Source organism: Perissodus microlepis, chromosome 18 (assembly GCF_051167445.1).
Source record: "Perissodus microlepis isolate ML-2025 ecotype Zambia chromosome 18, ASM5116744v1, whole genome shotgun sequence".
Taxonomy (NCBI): Eukaryota; Metazoa; Chordata; class Actinopteri; order Cichliformes; family Cichlidae; genus Perissodus; species Perissodus microlepis.
The window spans coordinates 25,427,022-25,453,636 of NC_140478.1; the positions used below are offsets into that span (position 1 = coordinate 25,427,022).

The following is a 26,615-nucleotide window of genomic DNA, read 5'->3' on the forward strand; positions in this document are numbered from 1 at the left end:
ACCTACAGAAAACACAACAGCAGTGTTTCTGGGGACACAATAACATGACAGAACACCTAGTGAAGTGACAGAAACCAGAACATGTGAAAGGCTGCGCTGAGACACAGTTAAAAGCAGCAGAGTATTTGTTGTAAATGTGTTTTATTTGCATGATTCTTATAATACTATAGATACATGTTTGCTATTAGCTGTTTACTGTTAGCTTGTCACTTCTGCAACTGTTCAATCAAATCATCGTCTCCCCCAAAAACACTTCTGTTGTGTTTTGTGTGCTTTTGCAGCACTTTTGTATTTGCTGGTGTTTTCTTACATTGCAGGTTGTTTCACTGGTTGCAAAAAAGAAGTTTCATGGTACATAAGGCTGATCACAGCCTGCACAAAGTAACACCTACTGGCGCTTGCAATATAAATTACTACGTGACTTAGTAGGTAATTCTTTTCCCCACCTGCACTGTTACAAACAATCTTAGGTTTCTTCAACTTGCCAAAATCCCACACAGTCCTGGTTGTGGCCAAAATGATTCTACTACAGAACCAGGTAGAAATAAATGTTACAGTGTTAGAAAATTACAAGGTTACACCCTGACTGCTCACAACTGATTCTGTTATCTGCTCAAAATCAAGCTTTGGCTGCTGAGTTAGGGTCAGTATGCATCGAGCTTTAACACCGGTTTGTGTGCTTATACTTTCGTACAATAAAAAGGAAAACAATCTCAATATCTACATCCCTCAGAATTTGTAATTTGCTCTGCCCATTTTTTCCCATCCATCCTTTACACAAACTTGAGCATAGAATGTCTTTGATTTCTCAGACAGATTAACCACTTCCTTCTATTGATTTTTGTTTAAGCTGTCATAGCACGAGAAGGTCTGAAGGTCATAGGACCAGTCTGTCTCAAAGCTGGCAAAGAGAGGCAGACAAACATTCATGCTCATATTCACACCAATTTAGAAAGAATATAGAATTGCTAACTTAACTTGCGCATCTTTGGACTGTGGGAGGAGCTGGAGCATCTAGAAAGAACATCTATGTCTTTCTTTTTTAAAAGTAGAAGTACACAACACCATACATGCCCAAAATATGTTGAAACCTGCATGTTCTGTTTCTTAGTAAACAGCATTACAGCCTTCTGGTTTGAGGCTTTGCACAACATTGTAGACCCTGAATGCTCTGAAGTGTCCGATGTACTTGAGGTCAGGGCGAATTCTTTTTTTTACCAGGCTAGTAAAATATTTCTTTATACACAAGGGCATTGTAAGCTTGAACAAAGAGTGAGCCAAACAAACTGCTCTCACAAAGCTGACAACATTGTGTTATAACAGTGTAGCAAATACTCTGCACCGTACTCTGTTTCTAAAATTGGAAAACCAAACCTTAATGGTGTTAATGATTTTTCAGCTTAATTTTCCTTTGCAGATTAACTGCTCAGATTTTCATTTAAATTAAATTAGATGGTGAAGAAAGTAGACTTCCTGTTTGTGTATTTCAAACAATTTTCATTTCTGAATTTTGCCCAGTGTTAAATCACTTCTTCACACACATCTGTCATAATAGCTGAGATTCTGCTGAAATATTAATGAGGCATTTTAGCATTTTCACCTGCGCCAGTCATCACGTCCATAGAGCAATTTATCTTCATATATTAATCATTATGCCATTAGATTTTTTGCACATCTGCCCATTTTTCTATTCAGTGTGAGCTCAAATCAAATTTGAGTCTTGGACTTGTATGCATTTCTGGCCGTGATACATTTTAAATGCGAGTTTGTAAGATATTGCAACTGCTGAGCAAATGATAGCGCTGGTTTACATCACTCGAAATGCTTTAATAGCATGAAAAGACAAGGGTGCTGGCTTTGTTAGTTCTGTTTCAGTTAAAAAACTGCAACAGTAAAATGAAATTTTTCAACTGTATTATATAATTTTTTTTGTAAGATCAGGAAAATAATTAGTTCTGAACCCCTTCTGTTTTTATAATCTCAGTGGCAGATGTATCCTTTTATTTTTTGTTTCCAGTTGTCTTGCACAACACTGAAACTTTTGTGTAACAGAAGTTGTTCAGCGTTGTCATGAACAACATTGTCATGAAAGCCTAACAGGGACTGTTTCATGTTGTTCCCCAGCTTCTCTGCACACGCTGGGAGTGCAATAAAAACTGTGAGTTCTAAAAACACATTAAAATGTGGGGAAATGTACTTCACCACTATGTTCAATCATTTATTAAAACAAACAAACAAACAAAAAAAAACAAAAAAAAAACTTTTAGAAATCTGGCCACTGTGTAAAAATCACAAGCCCCAAAACTTACATGAATCAATTTGTTTTTACAAAAAAGTGTTCCTTTGGGAAAAAAAAGGAAAGGTGGGCATTTTAAAAGCAGTCCATAAACAGCATGTAGCAGCAATTTAACAAAGTAAAAAAAATCCCCCTGCATCTTACGACTGAAAACAGTTACATAACAGAAAAGGCAGCACTGAAGGAATAGTAAGTAATATTTTAATATTACAATTCATGCATTATTTATATTTGTTAGTTATTTATCAATGCTTTAGCGTTATATATTTATACACACACTTGAATGTCAATAAAGTGAATCTGACATGGCATTTGAGGTACACTTTTAAATTCTCAGTAGCATCGCATTCATTAAAAATCGACTGACTGCAGTCATGATGTAAACTAAGAGACACGCTAAATATTGGCTTAGGCCAATGATTGCTCAAAGAAATGAAACAGCAGCACACCCTCATCATTATTGTCTATATTGAATTTGTGCTAAAACCCAAAATAAAAAAAATATTCTTTAAGCAATCACAGCCAAGGACAAAGATATACAGAACATTTTACAGTTTGTTCTTTTTTATTGAGAAATCTAATAAGATTTGTTCCCTGTTCAATAAAATCCCCCAATTAAAGCACAGGCTGAGACCGATGAGATGTGAGCTGTAATTCAAACCATTAAACTCTGCTAACAAGGCTGGTTAATTTGGTTGCCAGAAGCAAGAGGGATTCGCAAACTGCTGCATAACCCATAGTTCATTTCTCCTATAGAGGACCAGCATCAGGATGAGAGCGCTTCTCTAAAAGTTCCCTGTACTGTGAATCTACAGTATTGATGCATTGATACACTTTTTTTAACATCTAATTTGGCTTCCATCTGTTGAATTTAATTTACTTCTTTCTATTAATGAATGAATTATTTAATAATTTTGCTGCAACGAAGAAAAATCTCAAAGTTGGAATAATTTATATGCTTCTTTACTATTTTAATTGCATAATTAGCCCTTAATAGGCTAATTAACTTAATTAATTAAAAATGCAATTACACAAAGTTTAACCTTTTTATATCCTTTCATCTTATGAAAAGTCAACACATCATAGAACAATGCTGTAATGTTCCTTATCAACAATAACTAACAATGTTATTAAACACTGTTTAAAAGAGTCCCCGATTTTCTTTAATTGGAACTTTCAAGAAGAGCGATTTAAAAACGTAAAGCCTGAATCTTATCTGCTTCGAGCTAAAATTTTATTCTAAACTACTGCACTGAATCGAGATTGCTGTCTGACAGCAGAAACAGTCAGATGCTGCATTTTAGTGACACCGGCACTATCCGCCACTTTGCTAGGTTAACCTCTTTAGCTGCTTGTTAACACAAATATCTACAAAGCAAATCACATGGCAGCAACTCAGTGAAATTAGGCATGTAGACATGGTCAAGAGGAGAATGCAAAGACTGCTTTGAGCTGATAGTAAGGGAGCAGTAACTGAACTCCTTACAACCAAAGTATGCAGAAGAGCATCTCTGAATGCACCACACATCGAACCTTGAAGCCGATGGGCTACAGCAGCGAAAGCCCACAGTGGGTGCCAATCCTGCCTGCTGATAAGAATAACCTGAGGCTACAGCTCATATGAGCTCACCAAAACTGAATGACAGAAGACTGAAAAAATGTTGCCTCGATTTCTTGATTTTTGGATGGTCAAATTTGGCATAAACAACATGAAAGAACAGACACATCCTGCCTTTTACTCTCAGTTATGGTGGTGGTGAGGTGGTGTAATGTTATAGCGGATCTTTTCTCTCCATAGTTTGTGCCTCTTGGTACCTAGTGAGCATTGTTTAAATGGCACAGGCTACGTGAGTATTGTTGAGATAGTCATCCCGTTATGACCACGGTGTTACCATGGCTGCTTCCAGCAGGATATTTGAGTTTGAGCTGAAATCAACTCAGACTGGTTTCTTTAAAATGGCAGTGAGTTCACTGCACTCAAATGGTATCTATAGTCACTAAATCTCACTCCAATAGAGCACCTGTGGGATGTAGTGGATGTGGGAGATTCTCATCAGGGATATACGGCTGACAAATCTGCTGATGCTGTGTGATGCTGTCATGTCAATATCTCAGAGGAACCGTGTTGAGTCTATGCCCAAAGAAAAAAGCCAGTTCTGAAGAAAAAAAAGAGGTTTAACACGGTACTAGCAAGTGTTTAGTCAGTATATACTGAAAGTACACTGTCCTCATAAGATGGCAATATATAGTTCTGCTTGTCAACAAAATGACTTCTTATCATCTAATCAGCATTATAGTACATGCATTAACCTGACCTAACAAAAAGCATCTCTCAAACAGAAATCACTCTGGTAAAATATGCCTGCCTTCAGGCTACACACGAGGCATTATCCCTCATGCACGCATGTTCCAGTTCATGGCTGGGTGCTCATATATTTGCATTTGCATACTGAGTAATACAGAACATGTGGAGGACAAAAACATTCTGATTTTAAATGCAATAAAGCAATGCAGCTTTTCAGTTGTCTGTATTCAGAGTTCACGACCAATGTGTGCTTTCCCAGCCTCGGGACCAGATAATCCATTGTGTGTCGGTCAATTGTTGGATATTTTTATTGATGCCTCACTGCAGCGAATGAAAAAGTAAAAAGCTTGTTGTGGGGATATTGAATGGTGCAGAAAGCAAACCAAATGTACCAGCACAAAAAGATAGACAAAGCCAGAAAAAGCAAAGGGAGGCATGACTCAAGCTTTAATGCAATAGCAGGGAATTTGACCAGGCGCTCTGTATTAGTGAAAATCCTTTCACTGTCGTTTTTTCCCCCATCTGAAATTGTACATTGTATTTGGATGATTAGTATAAATCTAACACCTCTGTTAACACGCGCTGGCTCTATAATAAAGTTTCTGAAACAGAAGAAAACCCAGGACTCTGTCTTTTCTTTCAACATTATGAATACTTGTCAGTTTACTGAATTATTATGTACTAATACACAAGCAATTTAAGTATTCCAAAACCCTCTCCAGCCACACTGAAATTTCATTTTCAGCTGTCTTAATATATTTCGTTTTAATCTTTCTTATCAGGCGGCTGTGCTGCTATGAATTCATATTACTGCATTTATGGCTCTCCTTTAAAAAAAATCTCAATGATGGTGCTTGCTGGTGGAGCTGGTGATGATCTTTGACTTTCAGCTCCACTGTCTCACCTGCAGAAGTCAGGCGCCACCATGCCATAGACGTTGATCCTATCGCACAGCTCCAGGGCAATGGTCATAGTGAACCAGCCGGTGCTCAGCCAGGTCTTCGATATTTTCCTGCAGAGGAAAGGAGGAGGATGTAGGGGGTGAAAGAAGATAGTTAGATGGATTTAATGCGTGGGAGACCACAAGGATGAAAACTGAAAAACTGGGATAGATCATTAGAAAATCTCACATTGGCGTATTAGGGCAGAATAAAGATCTGTCTAAATCCTGAGGTCGATATTCCTGGCTGCAAGATCATTCAAGTTCCCCCACAGCTTCATTAAAATACAAATCCATCTTATGCATCGACTGGTACAAATGAACCCTGTCAAATAATCAAATCCTTAATCAGAAAAGAGCCTTGCTCTGCATGAAGTGTCAATAGTTGGATGACATACCTTCAGCATGCAGAACGATCTGCCTGCTTTCAGGAAGAAAAGAGCTGACCGCTAATCAGACATGATGTTATGAAAAAAACCCAAAATGAAATATTAACATTGTACTTAAAAAAAATCTAAATGTGCTCCAACATGTACTCCATCATAGGACTGAAAAAAAAATGCTGCCTTACTATCATACTTTTTAAAAGAATTCCTTGTTGGTTTTGTGTAGATTTGATGGTCTCCAGTGTACTGAAACTCGCAACACTTCTAGAGGTCAATGAAAACCTTTAAGTTACACCTGAAGATGAAATGAAAATAAGCTTAATAATTTTGGTTCAATTTTCAAATGAAGTTTACAATATCGCTGCACTGACATGTTTATAGAGCAGTGCTTTTCATTTATATTCTAGTATAAAAGCACAGCAGATCTTTTGAAATGACCTTTGGATGCTGATTAAATAAATTCATTCAAACAAAAATATCCCAACAGAGCATGACGCCCAGCTACTTTGGTGATCCTTCGACCTTTGCCCTTGTACACTGCAACTATGAAAAATATTCAAAAGTAACAAAATTCCCATCGACCTCAGCTGTACTCAGCTGAACAAACCTCATTTAGGAAAAACAAACAACCCCAGTCATTTGTTTGCTGTTGTGTGGCATGAATCATTTACCTTCTTGCAAATTTTTCTTGGCTCTTTTTATTTTTGATTAATAATGAAACTAAAAATCTGTTTAGCTGCAGTATGAAGCATGTGTTTTTCAGCTTCTGAAGGATTTCAACTCAGGAAAAGGCCTGAGAATGACCCTGCTAACCTAAAGGCAAAGTACCAAAGCGGTCTTGGGAGGAAAACTGTACCCAAGTTTCACTGTGACCAAGTGCTTCCTCACAGCAGATTGCTGGATTGTTGCAGTTCTCTTTCTATTATTGTAGAGTCTCTCTGGCTTACAGCATAAAAGTTAGCGACTGTTGTTCTATACTGTTGGTAAATAAAACTACTTGATGCTCCCTATGGCAGGACTGCACTGCCACGTGTGTTTAGCAGCCTGTGTGAGACCTGCTGAATGAGAACATGCTGTAAAGCACTTTGTTGAACCTACAGAAGGTGGGAAGGTGCTGTATAAATGCAGACCATTTAACTGCTAAACGTCAACATGAGAATGCCAGTATTTAGTTTAAAACATAGCTTTGCCTACAGTCTCACAGCGTTACCAGCATGGTCTCATTTTCACAGTATAGTAGCAACAAAACCTCACAATGATACTGGTCTCCAGCTCGCTGGCCTGCAGCCACAGCTGTAATCCCTTCCAACTAAAATTCATGAAGATGAGTTGAGCTGCGGTGGTCCAAAAACATTTTGCAAAAATCAGAATTCATCAAATCATCTTATGAAAATTTGTTAGAAAATGCATCATAGCTCCCTCGTACACACTGTGAAGTGATTCAAATATGAGCTGATGTAGCAGGTTTGTGCTACAAACTACAGCACAATTGAATCCTTAAGCTGAATTAGACTCAAATGTGGTTCTCATCGAGCTTCCCCTGCTGAACAGCTGAACTATCCTGATGGGAACTGTTATTGGTAACCAGTGGATGCATTAATCTCTCAGTGTTTGATGCACTTTTAGATGGCTTTTGGTAAATAAACACTGCAACTTTTACTGAAGCTTTATGAGAAAAAAATAAATGGAGCACAGTGAATGAGGCAGAATGTGGTCTAACTAATGCATTGAATGCTTTTCCTCTTTCATAATTCAAAGTCCAACACAACTACAAAGGGCAGGCATAAGAGGAAACTATAAAGACACGCAACCTCTAATGTATGCATAATTTTGGCAGATGAAACAAAGCTAAGAAAACCTTATGGTGAAAATGAGTCAGCTGAGGATACACCGACTTTGTCTGATGTTCTTAGACAATTTGTTTCGCATAATGTCATCATTAATTTTAGATTTCAAAACAAGTTTAGCCTGCATATTGCATTTATAAAATGCTCTGGTGATAAAAACAGCAATTCCAGCTCTGGTGGAGTCACGTGTACTCAATGCAAGTAGGGAGATGATGGGAAAAAAAGTGAATTGTTTTGACAGTAAATGCTAATGTCAACATATTGCTGACCGCAGGTGTGGTTTTTGCTATGATAACCAACTTGGTTTAGCCTGCTAATAATTTAGTAATTAACACCAATTAAAAAGTAAAGCCACAGACGGATTAGTGAACATGCCAACAAGGCTGGCCTTTACCCGCCATGACATCACTACAAGGAGATGCAGAACGCAAAAGTACAAAGCAATGCAAGGAAACTAATCCATAAGATTACATAAAAATATGTAAAACAAAGAAAGTTTGTTTCCAGTCAGTATAACTGAAGTCCTACTCAGAGATGATGGGTTCCCAGGCTTTCTGCTTCAGTTTCTGTGCGTGCTTACATAAAAGAGGCAGTCTCGTCAGGCGACTCTTCTTCTGCAGAAAATGGGCCAACTAAGTGCCACCTACTCCAGTTTGAGACATTGCAAGAGGTCTTATAAAGAATATAAAAATATATATAAAATGTGAACGACATACTGGCGCTGCAAATAAGGCAAGAGGAGAATACCGACATAAACATCTAATCTTGTGAATTCAGCGTTTCATTTATTTGTTTACCACTTATTCTGAGCTCCACCGTTTTCGTCTAATGTGACATCTGCACAGGTGTGAAACATCAAACATTACAGACTACTTGAGAAACTCCATCCCATAATGAGGGATACACAGAAACCACTGTACTGGTTTAATATTCCCAGTGATAAATAGCTTATAATTAGACTGATCAATTACCTGCAATATCTGCAAGTTGGCAGCAAATTTGCACCATGAATATCCATCCATCCATCCATTCGCTTCCGCTTATCCTTTTCAGGGTCGCGGGTGGTGCTGGAGCCTATCCCAGCTGTCACAGGGCAAGAGGCGGGGTACACCCTGGACAAGTCGCCAGTCTGTCGCAGGGCTAACACATAGAGACAGACAACCATTCGCACTCACATTCACTCGCGCATTCACACCTATGGGCAATTTTGGATTAATCAATTAACCTATCCTCCACCATGAATATATTTACTTATATTTATATTTAATATATTTACTTATATTTATTTATATATTTATATTTACACGTCAACTGCATCACCAACTAAATGCAGGCAAAAGAAAGGAATCCATCTCCCACTCACTGCCTGCAGTCAGGAAAAGAATGAGTGAAAATGTGGCATTTACACACAATATTAAAGTGAAGCTCTGAACATAACCTGCTCCGGAGCCATTATGTGTTCAGCATAAGTTACCATAGTGATCCAGCCAGGTAAAAAGGGATGCACCATTGTGACACTGAAAACTCTGGCCCATTAATCTCTCTTTATAGAACACCCCTCAGGCAGAGTCACAAAACCTAAAAAAACAGAAGCAAAATGACACAAAACATCTGCAAACATATAGTAAAAGCTCTAGGAGATGCATAACGATAAAACAACTTTGCAACTTTGCTGTATGGTTTGTGGTCATTTACAGTATGTAAATGTAAGTTTTTGATGTCTTACTCCACTGTAGGAGATTTGGGGGTCTTTTACTTGTGTAGCCACAGGGCTCTGTTTCTCATTTTGGCTCAGATTTTGTCCTAGTGACAGTTTGAATGCAGAGTTTCTACCATTTCATCACTTCTGAAAACTTTCCCTCAACATCACATGCATCAACTTCTCTGCAGTGCTTCAAAAAATCCCAATCATCAAAGTGACAATGACCGTGAATGTCAACCACATCTGGTGCGATTTAGTTATGCACACATTGCGATCATTATACTGAACCAACAGGATGCTACACGGTAAAGGTGTCAAAAAAATTTCTGCGCTCGTTCCTTTGATTCTTTTCCAAGCACAGTTCATTATAGTTTTAAAATGATGTGGCGGAGGAAAAGTGAGCAGGTTCATATTCAAACTCTTGCTTGAGAGCACTTTGACAGCATGTGTTCCTTATCTCCCGACCGGCCTCATCACCCTGCTGCTTCTCAAAGCTTGTTACTCCTTCTTGTCTGTTCCCACACATATGCATCAGCATCCGCAGCATCTGAGGCTTTAACTTGGCAAGACAGAGAAACAAAGCCTGGGCCCTGATAAGAAAAGTCTTGACAAGAACAACCAGGCAGGCATCTCGAAACTCTGCTCGCCTGCTGTTGATGAGGTGACACATTTGGAGTGGAGGGTTTACCTGGCTGTTTGAAAAGGTGTTCAGACCTTCTCTCCCTCGTTTTCTCACAGATTTCTCACAGTGCAGGGAATTGGGGTGGGGTGGGCTTGTGGGGTATATGTCAAGCAAAAATCCTGAAAGAAAGCCCTGTTTAACACCTAAACTTTGAGCATTTCTCTTTCTTAGGAAGGTGGCAGAGAAATGTCTTCCTGGGAAGGCAATAAGGGAGCGAGGAAATGTTACCAGTGTTTAAAGTGTATGAGAAGGCATTATAGACAGCACCCTAGAGTGTACCTAAAAAGTTAAACTCTGCTGTTTTGTCATGGCAAGGCTTTAAGTCTATGCTTTGATGCATTTTTAGACAAGCTGTGGTCCAGTGTCGGTCAGACTTTGATGTAAAAAGAAACATCTCGGAGAGCTAAGGAGTAGACTGCTGTGAAATTTAAAGGAAATCTCGCCGAGGTCCGCACTGAAATAATTAATAAATCATGCAGAGATCTTCACTGGTTTTTTAATTTTCATGAAAGATTCTGAAAGACAAAATCAACAAGAATGAGTGCTTAAAAGAAGGGATCCACTTCAAAATAGTGTTTCAAGAACACAACAAAGAGTTGAAGGTGTTTATTTGGCCTGATGTCAATCTGTTTGAGCACCTATGAGACAACAGTCATCACTTCATTTCAGTTTTATTCATCTAGTACCAGCTAACCAGTCATTTGAATGTGACATATTATAAGGTAGTTGCAGTGAGGTTTCTTACTGTTAAAAAGGGAGTTTTTCCTTCCCGCTATTTGCCAAGTGCTTACTCAAAGGGGGTCGCTTGATTAATGGGGTATTCTCTGTGTTATTGTAGGGCCTTTACCTTACAATATAAAGCGACTCGAGGCGGTTGTTGTTGTGATTTGGTGCCATATAAATAACATTGAATTGAGCCAGGCTAGGTGCGAAGTGAGAGGCAGGAAAACAAAGAAGCTTACTTTTTCACAAAGAGCCAGGTCGATTTGGATTGTTGTTTTTCCCTTAACAAATAAAAATCATTCTAAAAACTACTTGTAAAATATTTTTCTTAGCTCTGTACAGACATTAAGATTTCACCAACGTCTGAAATATTTTGCCTTGCTACTTTTATCCTCCACAGTGGGAACTTTTGAAGATGCTTATTCGGTTGAATAAAAATAGCGGAGGACAAACATGCACTACAGCTACAGTAAATAGAGACTATAAACCCAGTCTTCGTTTGCTCTCTTCCTTCAAATCAAGCAAAAACAACCTCTTCAGGTACAGCCGCTCCTTATTTCTCTATGGTCCAATAAAGCTTTGTGTTTGCTGGAAAAACGCACCACAAAATGGATGTTGATTTAAAATGTGGTTGAACAATCTAGACCCACCAAATCAATCGGCCCACACTGGCCACAGTGTTATGAACAGTGACAACACCCTTTTGTGTGACTTGCTGCTTTATTAGAGTCTGTCCATGCAGCAAACAACGCTGTGGACCCAGTGATGCTATCGCAGAAGAAGCACAGGCTTCTCATTTTCTTTTAATTAAGACAGGACCCAGTTTGTCTGGAACATGCTGATTTGTTTTGATATGCAAACATGGCCACCGGGCTTTAGTATAACAACAGCCCTGTCTCTCAAACACACACACACACAGGCTTACATACACACAAGCTCTTCTTTTGCAAATTAGAAAACTTTGAGAGTTCAAAGCACAGCATTTTGACATCAACCAATCTGTGGTGGATGTGTGGAGGTCTTAGTCAGAAGGCATGCAGCTAATCTCACTTAAGAAGTCTTCCTCATTTCCTTGTTTATGAACATGCTGATGAATAATGTGGTGTGAAATGTCAAGCTCTTAGCTTCAACGACTGTCTTTTAAAAGGACTATAGGCAAGCTGTGAGTGGGACGACTCATTTATCCCTGTGAAGGAGAGCAGTGCTGCTTCTCATGTTTACATGGTTTGGGATTGTAAATCCAGAAAAGGTACACATTTAGCTATAAGTTTAATTGCATGTTGAGCTTTCTTTTTTGAGTCTTAAAATCACATTTCTATATTTCAACATAAGATTTTGCTTACCATTGCATTTCCATTCCTAATAAGAAAGACTGTTAAATCTCTTTGGGGTGGATGGAGTTGGGTTTTTTTTTTAATTATATTTGTGCAATTGTGGTCAGAAGTTTATGATCATGAATGTCATGGTAATTTGGGGTTTTTAATGATTTCCTAGATTTTTATGGATGCTTGAAACTTTGTTACACACTAACATTAAGTTTCTGGAATGGTCGTCCCAAAGCCTCGACCTCAACCTTTTCAAAAATTTGTGGACTGCACTTAAAAGCCAGGTTGGTGCCAGGAAATCGAGGAAATTTGAATGAACTTCACCAATTATGCCAAGAAGAGCTGGTCAAATATCCAGCCAAAACTATGTTAGGAACTTGCACCTTGCAAAGATGCTTTTTGTAGCCACCAAGAAGCTTTTAAAGGACATTTAACCAAATATTAGTGTGAGTATATGGATATATTTGAGCTGTACTTTTGAGTCTGTGTGGATCAGAGAAGATCCTAAATAAATTCAAACTTGTGCATCCAATTCGTATTTTTTAAAGCCAATACAGATGGTTGCTGTTTATTTTTCCACCCTGGGAAAAGAAAAGTTTAAAAAAATAATTAAAAGCCCCAAATGACCACAATGACTGACCACTGACTGCTACTATACATATATAGCAGCTATACTGTCTTTGAGCCTATTATTGTTATTACTGTGTGAAGGTCACATACAGGTATGATTTGCTGTTGTTCAAGCTGAAACATCTGTGAAGCATCATTATTTCATAAAACTCCTATAAAGAAAAAGTATAAAAATATGTGAGTTCATTTTGTGTGTGCACACGGTTATTTATACCTGACACTTTCATCCCGAGTGATTGCAGTGTTTAGGGTTGATTACTAATTTAAACTCCTTCACTTTTTCTAGTTGCCTCTGTATCTACTTGACTTCCACATCACGTTCTGTCTGATCACAGTTTCTCTTGTATTTCGCTCTTTTTTATATCTATGGAAATGGCAGCAATAATGTAGCCTGAATATGTTTTGTTTGCAGTCTCCTTCCACATATAATCTTTTCCTACTACTGTACATTCCCCTCATTATATGTCTTTTCTAATGTTCATTCCCTACAAGCAGCAAACCTGAATCCTCGCTTCAGTTTGGTGTTGGACTGTAAATTGACTTCAAGTTCAGACTTTAGACTGCACTCTTCAATTCTGTGTGGGTCTAAGCTTTATTAGATAAATGTTGACATTTTAACTGAAATTTAAGACCAGCAAAAATATTTCCTTCCGCTGGTGAGTGAGCCCAGGCAAGCACTTTTGCTACAACACAGAGCAGAAGTCTTTAAACAACGAAAATCTATGTAGAAATAGTGGAAATCTCCACACCGCATGCATTGATATGAGGCACATCACTTTTCTTCCATCAGTTTGTGTTGTTTGTGTGACCAATTACACCTTTATCTTGGTCATAATAGCTTAAGGAGTTCTGTGACATTTCATGAGTCACAGCAAAGGTTTTGCCCACCTTCAACCTGAGCAAAAGTCTTATCATCCAAAATAAGTGGAAACGTGTGGGTGTCTGCATGGCCTTTAAAGGTTACTTGGTTTGTAAATGTGTCCTATTCTTTTCATTTAGCAGGGAGCTTTTTCACTGCTGGGCCTGTTGAATATTCTCAAATTTTAGATCAAAAGATCACAGGTTCTTCGTTTTGGGCTCTTATTTATAAAAAGGCATACAAATCTCAGTTTAAGCACGCTCTAAAAATATCACTTTTAACTTGTAATTTATAAATCTCAAATCAACTTAAATTTTTTTTCCCTCACTGTTTTGTAAGTTCAACTTAGAAGATCTGTACTGTTACCTTAAATATCAGTTGCACTTGGTGATATGGGCTGTCACTGTTGCTCTTTCTTGCTCATTCAAAATGTCAATATCACTATTCTTGTCCAGTGATCTGTCAGGGCTCTGAGCCAATCAGCCTCGAGCCCGTGATCTTTACAGATCTGTCAATCTGCCTTTCAAGCTGTCTGTCATGTATCCCTCCTCTTTCCATCTCATCTGGCTTGGTATCTGCTGCCTGCTCTGTCTACTCTGCAACACCATCAAGAGAGAACACCCAACTTCTTGGTAGATCAAATGGTGGCAATGAAGGACAACACATCTTTGGTTGGCAAACAAGGATAAAGACTTAACTTAGGATTATATCGTCACTGTAGCAAATAGCCTTGTTGATTTCTATAGGCTTTATCTGGCAGAGAACCCTATGTGGTAACTGTGAAAGACATCGAAATTGTCCTCCCCAAACCTCTCTGTGGTTGTAGAACTATATGGAGTTCTCCCAGCCAGTCAGCAAAAATCAGGTGATGTGACAGGTAGTGACATAAATGCATCTTAACAATCTGAAGTTGCCTGGAGCATTTCAAACTTCAGTGTTCTTCTGGAATTTGGGAAATTCTGTTTTTCACCCCATCTACTCTTACATCACTGACCATAATGAAAGCCACAGCTTTTGTGGCTGCACAGTTGTTCTAATTTTTTGACATATGATGTTTTTGTAGTATTTCTAGAAATTAGTGAAACTTTATGCCATGAAAAGTGGTGGGACCGTATCGTCACCTAAAACTGGCAAGTCGATTTTCAGACATACATCAGATGCATTTAATAAGCCACACTTAGAGGTATTTCTGATTTTCCTCAGTTTTATGACCTTATAACAGTTTTTATTAGACTTAAATTGCATATATTGGTATTAATTTTACTGTGAGTCTTATTACTGCTAATTGATTTAGTAATTTGAAATCTGTGACTTACTTAGTTTTGATTTAATTACTTCTCGTTATATTTAAAATTTATATCTATAATTTATTTTATTTTATTTTTTTAGAAGATCCTCACTATTACTGTTAAAATGCACTCTTTTCTTTTGCAGCTGCTGCTCTGCTCTTTTATGGAAAGACGGAGACTGTTGTTGTGTCAGCCCGTCAATTACCATGCTTTAGGATAGCACAACCTATACTTAGGTGTATACACACGCTCAATCAAGTCTATGAAATTTCACCAAGTGACATGAAGTGGTTGCCTAGACGACCGGACAGGACTGTACTTTTATATTTGTGTTACATTTGTGAGCATTTTCAGTCAATAAAAATGTTCCTTTGAGTTTATAAGTTTTTCTTACATCTTTAACATATACACTTGTAGAAAATATTTTACTTTAAATAACTGAGGAACCATTGAGGGTAACTTCCATGACCTTGATTAGCAACATAGAATTTTTTTAAAAGTCACAAACATAACATAACCAATAATGTCTCCCAATAACACTCTAGGGGTCAACTTTTTTATTTCAAAGTATGTAACATTATGTAGAAGTGTGTAGAATTGTGTAGCTACACAATGTTAGGTCATTTCCACGGGAATAACACTGTGGACAGATCTGCAGGCTTCATCTGCCAATCACTGGCAGATTTCTTGCAGCAGACCCTTTTATTTTGTTTTGGGAACCAGCGTAATGTTGCAGTAGAAGAAGGGGAGTTGGCCAGAAGGACAGAACTACAAAGGTCACCGCAGACCGTGTTTACAACCCAAACTGAAACACCTCTACATAACCTGCAGAAAACGTATGACAAGTCAAAACGTTGCTTTAAGATAAGCTCAAAGTTAAGTTTTGCTTCTGCTTACTGTAAATCCTGCTTAAGATCAAAACTGATCAAAAGTCAGCTTTATAAATGAGTCCCTTTCAGCTGTTCTTCACAGCTATGTAATTTGTCCACTGCTCCAGCTGTCTCCTTGCTCTCTGATGCACAGTTGTCCTGCTGTGGCTTTTCTCTTTTCCTATTTTTGACCAATGTTCATAAGCCATCAAAGCGCGCTTCAATACAACTGCCAAGGTTTGATGTAAGATGCACTGTTAAAGGGATTCAACCTAGATCTTTTTGATAAGTGACCTATCTCAAATCATCATATTTTACACTGCAGCTAGCTCCAGCAGAAACCACAGTTGGGCTGTTAACAATTACAACAAAGCATCATGGGAACAGAAAACACAGACAAGGGAGAAAAAAGTTATTTCAAAAGCTAATTTGACTCTAATCACCAGTTAAGGCTCATTCTAGGAATTTACCAGAAAGGATGCAGAGGGACACCTGCTTCCCTTCTCTCTTCTGTATGTGTTATTAAAAACTGCAGGATGTGGCATCATCCTAAACCATATTAGTTCTCTTTACTGAAAAGGCATAACCCATAATTACAATTAAGCTTGCAGGGTTGCCGATTGCACGGTTGATTACCCAGAAACTCTGCTTTTAATGCTGCATCCACAGGCTCCCAGTTCTTAAATAACACGGGATTCATTTTCCAAATTAGATAAAATATTGCTTCATAAAGGTACGGGACATTTTGCATGCACAGAGCTTCTGTTAATTTTTTATCTCAAGCATTACAAAGATATAACACTAATATATTAAGGCTTTATTTCTCTCTGCTTCCATGCTCCATGGAGCAGAAAGAACCTCGAATAATTCTCACTGATGTTAATGCCTGGTGCTAGAAAGGATGAGAAACTGTAAATACGAACAATAACAGAGAAAGCCTGCTCACTGTAAACATTTACCATGATTGTAGGCACAGATTCTGAAGGATTGATGTCTGAGCCATTCACCAAATCCTCTGCTCGGCGATTTCCCCCACGGCATCTATCTTAAGCTGAAGTCAGATTCAATCTCCGATGACACCCCAAACAAAGGCTCAGATAAAGCGACGGAGACACAAACAGTGTTTGTATGGGTGGGTTTTCATTAACAGTTAATGGCCACTGGGCTAAGAACTCATCTCCGACTCATTAAAACGGAGTCCTTTAACACTGTTCATTTTGCAAATGAAACTCGGGGTAATTTTTAGGAGGCCATTAGGACACCACACAAAAGAAAGTGAAAGCTTGTTTTGTCACTTTCATTCCTTTCTTTACTACTTTAAAATAGATCCCTCTGAGACGCATTCAAGTAGTTTTGTAAATAAATTACAATATCTGAGACTTCTTTATGCGAGAAACTTGCACGTTCATGTTTCCATGACATCCAGGTTTACTTGCTAAAGTCTGTTTTTCAAACACAACACAGATTATGAATGCAGAGGCATGCTTTGCAACCACCTACTCTTGTCCATTTAGTTTAAGGGTTTCCTGCAAGCATGGTACGTATTGTATTACTAAATGCATAGCCATGCTTTGACAGACAAATACACTTTTACAACACAAAAGAAGCTGACTTTCATACGGTGCTGGAATAAAAGAGACTATTTGGGAGAAGGCATATGGTATAGTTACTATAGACTATGTGCTCTGAATTGGATCAGGCCAGATTTATGGTCCCACTTTTGTTTCTCAGCCTACACAAAAAAAAAGGATTGTGGAAGTTCAACCAAGACGTGTTTATAGTCCTCAAAAAGCATTGTCTGTGACTCAAATGTTATGTGTAGGTTGAAATCTGATTGGATAAAAAGTTTGCTTGAACAGAAAACGGAAAAATCAGAGACGGGTTCACAATAAAGATGAAGGAGCTCAAAAGACAACAAAGATCAAAGAAAGATGGCTGAGAAGAACAAACGATGGCTGCAGAGGACAGTTTGAAGCATTTGGTTTCACTCCATTACAAGATGTTCTTTGCACTGTGAGTTTTGTCTTTTACATAAGCCCAACTAAAGGACCAACAACAGCACAGACAAACAAGAGAAGCCAAAGTTAACATATCTTTGGTCCCGCATGCATTCTTGCAATGCAAAAACTCCACATAACAAAAATGCAACACCATTCCAGCATCATTATCAGTAACATGAGCTCATTGTAAAGCATTCGCTGTCGGTAAGTCGTGCACCAAATTCATCAATTTACTAATCTTTGTGCAATATGCGTTGGAAAAGTTTGGACAAATTCACAAGAGAAATATGGCTGAATTTTCTGCTGATGTAATAGCTGAAGAAGCTGTGAAACTTGTAGCTTGAAAAGTATTGACTGTGCTGCCCTGAAGGTCAGGTGAATCACACAAGTGAATGAAATTGATAGTGACTGAAAATCTTTCCTTGCTTTCGATACACTATGTGGGAGGGACTACAGCCTAGTGGCATATGGTTGATTTCCACAGGGATAGTGATATGTGAACGTTTGACTGATCAGATAGTAACGCATTTGTACAAACTATAAAAATCAACCTGTTAAGTTTGTTTAAGGGCAGAATGATTAAAACTTTATAAAACTGATTAAATATTAATTAAATTATAGCTTTAGCTGAACTATTATTAGACTCCTGATGATGATGGATTCTGATGCAGTGACGCCCTCACCTGTCCTTGCCGGTCTCCTTCTTGAAGAGTTCATCAAACTGCAGCATCTTCTGCCAGGAGATCATGTAGACTTTGAGCTTGGGGAGCACCTCTTTCATGAGCCTCAGGTTGTTGTACACAAGGCCCTTCCCATCATGCCTCATGTAGTTGCTGGGGCCCCAGAAGATAAATACTGTGTCCTGGCTGGCGTTGAGCAGTTCGTTGCGACTCCGCAAGACCCGCTGCATGCTGGAGTGTGCAATGACACGCAGGGAGGTGCGGCGACCGACGTCACGGGCGTAACCTCTGGCGGTGGGAGCGTCGTTCATGCGGATCACGCACTCGGCCCGGTCGATCTCTTCACCTCGACCGCCTCCAATCAGGTGACCTGAGCTAGTCACCAGGGTGCAGGTGTGGCAGTGCATCCTGAGAGGCTGAGTGAGAGAAGAGGGCAAAGAAGAAGAAGAAGAAAAAAAACAGGAAGTAAGCAAACATGAACTTTCTCACAATATTTGGCTTCCACATCCTTCCCTGAATACCCCTGAAGCACAGCAGCAGAATTTCTGTTAGTTTTCTGCAGTTATTTGTTTGAAAGTCTACAAACTCTTTTTTCCACAAGTCAAAAACACTGTGAAGTTCTGTTTAGCCTTGGTTTATACAGAGAAATGCAAAGCAGACAGAAATGCACACCTAGGGGAACTTTGGTAAAAAGCTTCACAATGTGTTTGAGGCAGAAAATGCTTTGTTGACAAATGGGTAGCGACAGAGCCTCCTGGGTATATGTAGCTTGTCATATTGCTTTGCGATTGGTAGAAACCCCAGGGTCTTATAAAGGATTCACCTTAAATCTTTCTCTCACTCCCACACAACAGAAAAATGTGTGTTTACCTCCAAAACCAACACCAAGATGCAGAAAATTCACCTGCAATACTTTATGGGAAACTCACAAAACATTATATTGTTAATAAAATACAGCACACAGGACAACCATGTCAATAGAAACAACTATCACAACAATATTCACCATTATACTGACAGCTGTAAGGAGAGCATAAATACTGCTTTTGCCTGATGAACATGAGGGTATTTACAACATGAACATATTTATTTGAATTCATTTATACTTTGTAGATGGTGTTTTTCTTCTTGCTCCTGTCCATATATGAGCTGCCACAGCAGAGCTCCTTTTTTCTTTTGCTCTATTATTAAAGCAGCTGATTATGTTCATTTCCAGGCTTGTATTTTTGGACTCTAATACAGCTGCTTTTCACAATTCACAGTTAGAAGCATTTTTTTGAATTTTACTTTACATGCTGAGCCATGGTGCAGCATAAAATAAACAAGCTCCCTTGCCCTCCCTTTACGCCAGCTTAATTCTGATAAAGGAAGGATGGCGAAGGGTGTCAAAACTGGCTTTAATATTTGGGACTTTGGCCATGTGTTATACTAATATCCATCCCCGTAACAGTATATGACAGAGAATAAGGAAAATAAGTAATTAATGAATAGCGAATGAATAGGTCTCTTGTTCATTTTAAGTTACATCTGTGTCTATGACTAAAAACATACAACACCACGGCCCGCTGATGTAAGTGTGACCTCTTTTTCACTACGGCATGCACATAAATCATTTGCATAGCCCTATTTATATATGTAAAGCTGCCCTGCATGTTGTTGGTATGTATGAAGCTGCTGCACATATGCTTTGCATGTATGTGTGGGCATGTCTGTGATTCCCCCCGCACTGCCACACATACACAGACACAAACCCCTGCACTGAAAATCAATGATATGCAAACCAGCCCTGCAGAGCCCTCTAATGTGCTCTGAAATATCACCCCAGCTGATACGTGTGGTAGTTATTTACACTCTTATAGCCATAACAAATTTACATTTTCTTGGCATTAATAAGAACAAATGATAATAGCCTGATATGTGTGGGGGTGGAGCGGGGGTGGAGGAAGATGTGCCATTATCGTCGTCATCTGCCGACTTTGACTTAGTGGCAGATTAGTGGCGGAGCGGGCTCATCTGTTTAATGAGACCTTAAGGTGCAGGGAGAAAAAAAGGGGGGGTGGGGTGACAGAAAGATGGAAAAGAGGCAGGAACGAAAAGAGGACCACAGAAGAGGTACGGAAATCAAGGATATGTAAAGGAGGGAGAGAGAGAGGGCCAAGAGAGAGATAGATGGAGGCACAGAGAGCCACACTGGTGCCATCGTATTTGATGAAATGTTGAGCTAATGAGGTCCTGGTGGTCTACATCATCACCAAGAACAGCACCAGCATCCATCAGTTCCTCCCGTCTTCCCCTGGCCCTTCCTCTCCCACCTGGCAGAGCTTTGACAGCTAATCTGGCTGAAGAGCTGCAACACCAGTGGAGCAGGTCAGAAATCCCATTTTTACCCAGGGGCTTTTAAGTGGCTCTATAGACCTTATTCTCTCCTCCTCTGTCTCACGGAGCATTTAAGTGGGCCTTGCTGGCCAGAATTGGCCTCTTTGGGGAGCTCGGCCAGGCTATTACTAAGAAATAAGCTGCATGCTTTGGACGAGGTTCTCCATTCCAGCCGGAATTACGTGACCCATCCAATATGGTGGTTCTGGGTTGAGGCGATAAAGTCCAGGTAAACTGTGGTTTACCTCGAGATGGGACGCGAGCGCCTGCTGACTCCAAAGAACCGAAAATATCTTTCACATCCAATTTATCCTCGAAACCCCCCTGAAATTCGAACTCCATTTAAAGATTCATGCAACAAATGGTTTATAATTCAAGACACATCTATCATTTATGTCTTTGAAATCGCTGCCTTTGTTCCTCCTTAGTGAACAAAATGCCTTTGAACATAATTAAAAGATATGCTACATTTAAACTTTGACTGTTAAGAGTTTTTCTTTCTTTTATCAGTCTCTGGTTACAACACCTGATCAAAGCTGTGATCAATAATGCAACTCAGTGAATTTCCCAATCCTGATTATGTTTTGTCTTACCAGCAGTGGGGAAAAGACACAGATGAGGGGAAAAAAAAAAAATCAGAAAAAGTATTTTCTGCTGTACCATAAAACAGTCTAGCTGCTCTGATTAAAAGCTTTTCTGATTTTTCCAGGAATCTTTTTATTTTTGAGATAATTCAGCAGAATAAAAAAAAACTATTCCACTGAGCCACAGTTTCTCTATAAAAGGGTGATTTGATATAAAGGCTGGGAGGAGTCGTTCTGCAGTAGGTATGCAACTGTGCAGTTCTTTAGGGAGTGAAAGGTAATTTTATCCAATTTCAGTGGTACTTCATATTTTCCTCCAGCACAATTTAAAGGAAAATAGTCTACTTTTAAGCCAGTAGTCATTCACCAATCAGCTATTACAATAAAACCAGCTGACTAATACTGTGTAGGTCCCCCTCTTGCCACAAAATAACCAAGGCACCTCTGGGAAGTATGGCGATTTCCAGTGGTTTGTAGCGCTGGTGACAAATCCTTTCAGTCCAGTGGGCATGGGAGGGAGGGGCTTCTTGGCCTTTAACAATCTTTGAGTAGGTGTTGTGTGTCAAAGCACCATTTACATACCAGCAGTAAAGCTTTACCAGCAGAAAATTGTAATGTTATTCACTTCATCTGTCAGCGGCTTTGCTTTTGTGGCGGTTGGGAGTACAATAATTTTAAAAACTGCACTGGTAAACACTAAACTCTTGGCTCCTGACTGTTACTCAAAAGCAGTGTGTATCTGGGGCCTCTTAACATCTCACACAATTTCATTTAAAAAGGTAGCATTTCACACACAAAGAAAGATTTTTGGTAAGTCTAAAATGTTCGTCTTCATAGCTGAACATGACCTGCCGATGCTTTTTTGTTGTTTCACTTACATCAGTTCTCTAATAAGCCTTTAAAGGAATCACCTCAGTCTGTAGGCTTACTTGTGACTCTTTGAGTTTCCAAAAGTAGAATGAGAGGCAGAGCCTTCAGCTCCCAGCCCGCTCTCCTGCGGAAGCAGTTCTGGCTTTAGGAGACAGACACTCTCTCTACTCCTAAGATTAGACTTAAAACTTTCCTTTTTGATAAAGCATACAGTTAGGGCTGGAATCAGTTGACCCTGAAGCATCCCTTACTTATCCTGCTATAGGCTCAGGCTGCTGGGGGTCTTCCTGCGATACCCTCTGCATTTCTTTTCCACTCACCTCTTTTCACTCCCCAGGTGTTTATACACCACGGCTGTATGTTGTTAAATTTGATCTCATCTCTCACACAGTCTGTGTTTTGTTGTCTGTCCCTATCCTCTCTTTCTTCTCTCCTATTTCCCCTCACTCTACCCAACCAGTCAGAGCAGATGACTGCCTCTCACTGAGCCTGGTTCTGCCAGAGGTCTCTTCCTTCTACAAAAGGAGTTTTTTCTTCACATCATTGCCTGGTGCTTGTACATAGAGCATCGCATGATTGTTGCCTTTTTTTTTTTTATATTGTCCGGGCTTTACAGTAACACTGATACATCAGGGATTTTCCTAAAAACTACTTTTGAGACACTTACACAAGAAAAAACATCAGCAAACAAATCATTGTTATTTACATTTAATAGTCTCAACTTTCACAATGAGCAGTTGTTTACAGTTCGCAGCTCCCTCTAGTTGACCTTCACTTTCCTGTCGTTCCCTCTCTGCAGCACTGCTTTTGCTACCTGCTGTGCTGCAGCTATTAGAACCTGTCCTCATCCTCAGGGTGTCAAATACTGGCAAGGTATCGAAGCCAAAGGACACCTTGCGCATATCTCTGAGACGCCAGCGGCTTTGGCAAAACTGCAATATTTGATGCCCTTGAAAGAAGAACATGCTGGCAATTATAGCCATGCCGTCTGAACTGCCAAAATGACTTTGGCCTGCTGAGAATCAAGCCAATCTAATGGTTTGAAGAAATCTGATTGTCTGTTTGACATTTTACCAGTTCTCTCCAGGTAGATTTCATTAGTGACAAGTGAGGTGCTGGATCCAGTGAAATAAGTGCCGGTGCCAGTCTGGGAGGCCCCAGCTCCTATTCTAGCAGGATCTGGGACAAATTAAGCCCTGCAGGTGATGATGTCTGCAGAAGAGGACATAACAGAGAAGTTGAGAGCTCAACCTCTCTTATATTAAACCTTCATGACATCCTGAGAGCTTGTTTGGATTTTTTAAGCCAATGCAATGACTAAGCAACAATAAAGAATTTTATCTATGTATTATTTCAAGGAAACTCAAGGTTTGCAACTAACTATTGATTATTTAGTAATGGTTATTTTTGCAAAACAGATTCTAATCGTATTTGGTGAAAGTTTAAATCTAAAACAACCCATAAAAAAGAATAAAACTATTCCAGCATAAATAACTTCCATTTAAAATCATCTCACGTTTTTTTATTTTTATTTTATAGTAAGGTGTTTCTCAGAGAGATGAAGGATAACCTTGTCCCACTTGTGGGACTTGCCGTGAACCTGCCGTGTTTTTTTTAAAGCCCATCCATCCACAGTGTCCTAGTAAAGGAACAAAAACAACAACATGCACACAGACAACAGCCAGTCACTGTCTGATCTGTGCTCAACCTGCTGGAGCGACAACCCAGAGCGAGGAGGACGCCCTCCTCTGTTTCCTCATTCTGTCTGCATCTGAACACTCCGCTTCCACCGAGCCTGTCCTTCACGGGGCTGCAGGAACAATCAGTACCCCCACACCACACAACCCGCCTGACTACCTGACCCGAAGAAAACATGGCTGTCAGAGCTGGGTGGGGGATTAACTTTGAGGGATGGTGGAGGTGATGAAAGAGAGAAGCAGTTCAGCTCCAGACCACCTGGGGAGGCGTGAAGAAGGAAACGGAATAGCTGGGTGGGTATTTGGGGGCCATTACGGTCTGGTGTTGAACTGAATAAACATGATGTTTGCCATTCAAGATATATTTCTTGTAATATTAATGTCCTTTTGATCTTGTGTGTGAGTCAGAAGGCTGACATTATTGAGTGACATTTGCAAAGTATATATAAGAGAGTATAATTAAATGGAAAGAGGAATACAAGCATACAACAGTAGTTGAAAAAGACTGTGTGGCACAGCTACCCTGATTGGCTTCGTGGTCAGCACTCACAGCCCCTGGCTGCCCATGGGTAACACAGGCAATAATTGGTGGTTAAAACTCACATGGGTCTTAAGGGGGCATGAAATCAGCTTTAATTCCTCACCCGACTCCCTTCCACCATCCCCCTGCTCAGCTCTGTCCCTTGAGGAATACTTACACTGCGCTGAACCATTACGTCTGACGTATGCCATTCCCTCTCAGAGCGGAGAAATAGCATTCAAGTGTTGTTATTGATTTCATGTGCATGAATGCGATGGGAAGGGGGTTGGGGGGCAGGCGAGGGCTTAGCGAGGATGCGGGGACTTCAAGGATGCGAAATGGAAGATATGGCCGGTAAATGTGAGCAATGAGAGGCAGCAATCATCCAGCCCAGCGGGATGCTGTCTGGCTGTCTGGTATTGCCCACAGATGCTACAACACAGCAGAGCCTTTTTAGCCTCCTCCAGGCTGACCTTTAGGCTTGTCAAAGATCCCTTTGTTTTCTATAGCCTCCTCAGAGGAAAGCGTTCTACAACAGTCAGGCCTTAATATTAGCTTGAGGAAAAAATGCTCATGAGGCCTTCTTAGAAAAGAGCCGAAGGGGAAATTATGACGTCAATTTAAATCTCTTTTTTTGCATGCCATCCTGCTAATGTAGACTGTGAAAGTGACTTCTGTCTTCCATGGCTCATTAATGACTGATGGGTCATATTTCATACTGTAGTGTCACAGGAGTGAGAGAGACACAGCCTGTAGCTGTGCAAAATTTAAAGACATTACAGACATTAAGGAAGGCGTTACAGAGCCAGTAGAAGCAAAACCAGCTGTCTGAAGCTATAATTTGGTCCTGCCTCCATCAGATGCGAAATATTTATCTGTGCATGTGATTATTTTGGCCATGCCAAGTCTACCACCTAAAGAATCATAGCACTTGCTTTCGTCCTACCGACCCACAAAAGCATTCCTCAAGCAACATATATGAGTGTTTTTGCTCCTGAGGATCAAGAAAGTCAGCATTTGAAGGTAGACGGTGTGTAGCTGGTACACATACTGAATTTTGCCAGTTTCACATTTATTCCAAAACTAATACTAGTTTAGGTTACAACGAGAAAACATAGTTAGATACATCATAGAGAGCTTCATTTACAGAGGACCAGGGAGCCAACTATTGACCCATGCATAAGTGACATCACAAAAGCATATTCAGTCACTTTAAAACACAACTGCAGGTCATAAAAACTGATTTCACATTACTGGTCACCACAGCCAGCTGGAATATACTGCATGCTCCTAATGTATTGTTATAGTTATTGTTTAAAGTGGGCCAGCCACCGAGTGTCCTGCTGTAATTTTAATCAGCACAAATTGGCAGAATGTCAGCACATTTCTGAAAGAAAAACAAATACAAGTCTCAACTGTTTTATTGCAGTTCTGATAATTAATGAGTAATATTGCTGAATAAGCTAAAATAAATATTTTGCTGGGAGTGGGAAAATAATTATTTTAACCATTTAGCTCCATTCTCTCTTTTTCATTGAGAACTACCTCCTGAGTCTCCCGGTGAACTGAAGCCAATACCAATAAAACTGGAATAATAGGAAACTGGAAATGAATGGAAATGAATAGGAAGTAATAGAATTAATAGGAAATCAAGTCCTCTGTATAAAAGCTCTGGTAACACTAGTATCATAAGGCTCTGACACTGATTTTGCCAACATTGCTTATGAATAGCACATTTCTTTTTTTACATTTTAACTAACGGTTACCAATTAAAGTAATAAGACCTGCTAGGGGTTTTGTTCATATTTATCACAATTTGAATAACTGAGAAATTGAAACACTGATTTGGTAAAGATGCTGTAGGGAGGTGGGGCTCAATGCCTGGCTGCTTCAATGTGCATATCAAAGTATGCTTGGCAACAAGTGTCACCTCAAGGTGTTATATATTATAAGGCAAAGACTCTACAATAATACAGAGAGAAAACACCAACAATTATATGACCCCCTATAAGCAAATGCTTTAGCAACAGGAGAA

The 26,615-nt window shown here is 39.5% G+C and overlaps 1 protein-coding gene across 1 annotated transcript in view; it reads right to left on the reverse strand.

Moving 5' to 3' along the window:
• Nucleotides 1-26,615, reverse strand: part of st6galnac5a (ST6 (alpha-N-acetyl-neuraminyl-2,3-beta-galactosyl-1,3)-N-acetylgalactosaminide alpha-2,6-sialyltransferase 5a) — a 58,462-nt gene that overhangs the window by 2,198 nt on the left and 29,649 nt on the right. The window contains exons 3-4 of the mRNA XM_084913635.1: nt 18,537-18,949; nt 5,506-5,613 (exon numbers count right to left, since the gene is read on the reverse strand). Coding sequence (XP_084769761.1) covers nt 5,506-5,613; nt 18,537-18,949 — 521 coding nt within the window. The remainder of the gene's footprint in view (nt 1-5,505; nt 5,614-18,536; nt 18,950-26,615) is intronic.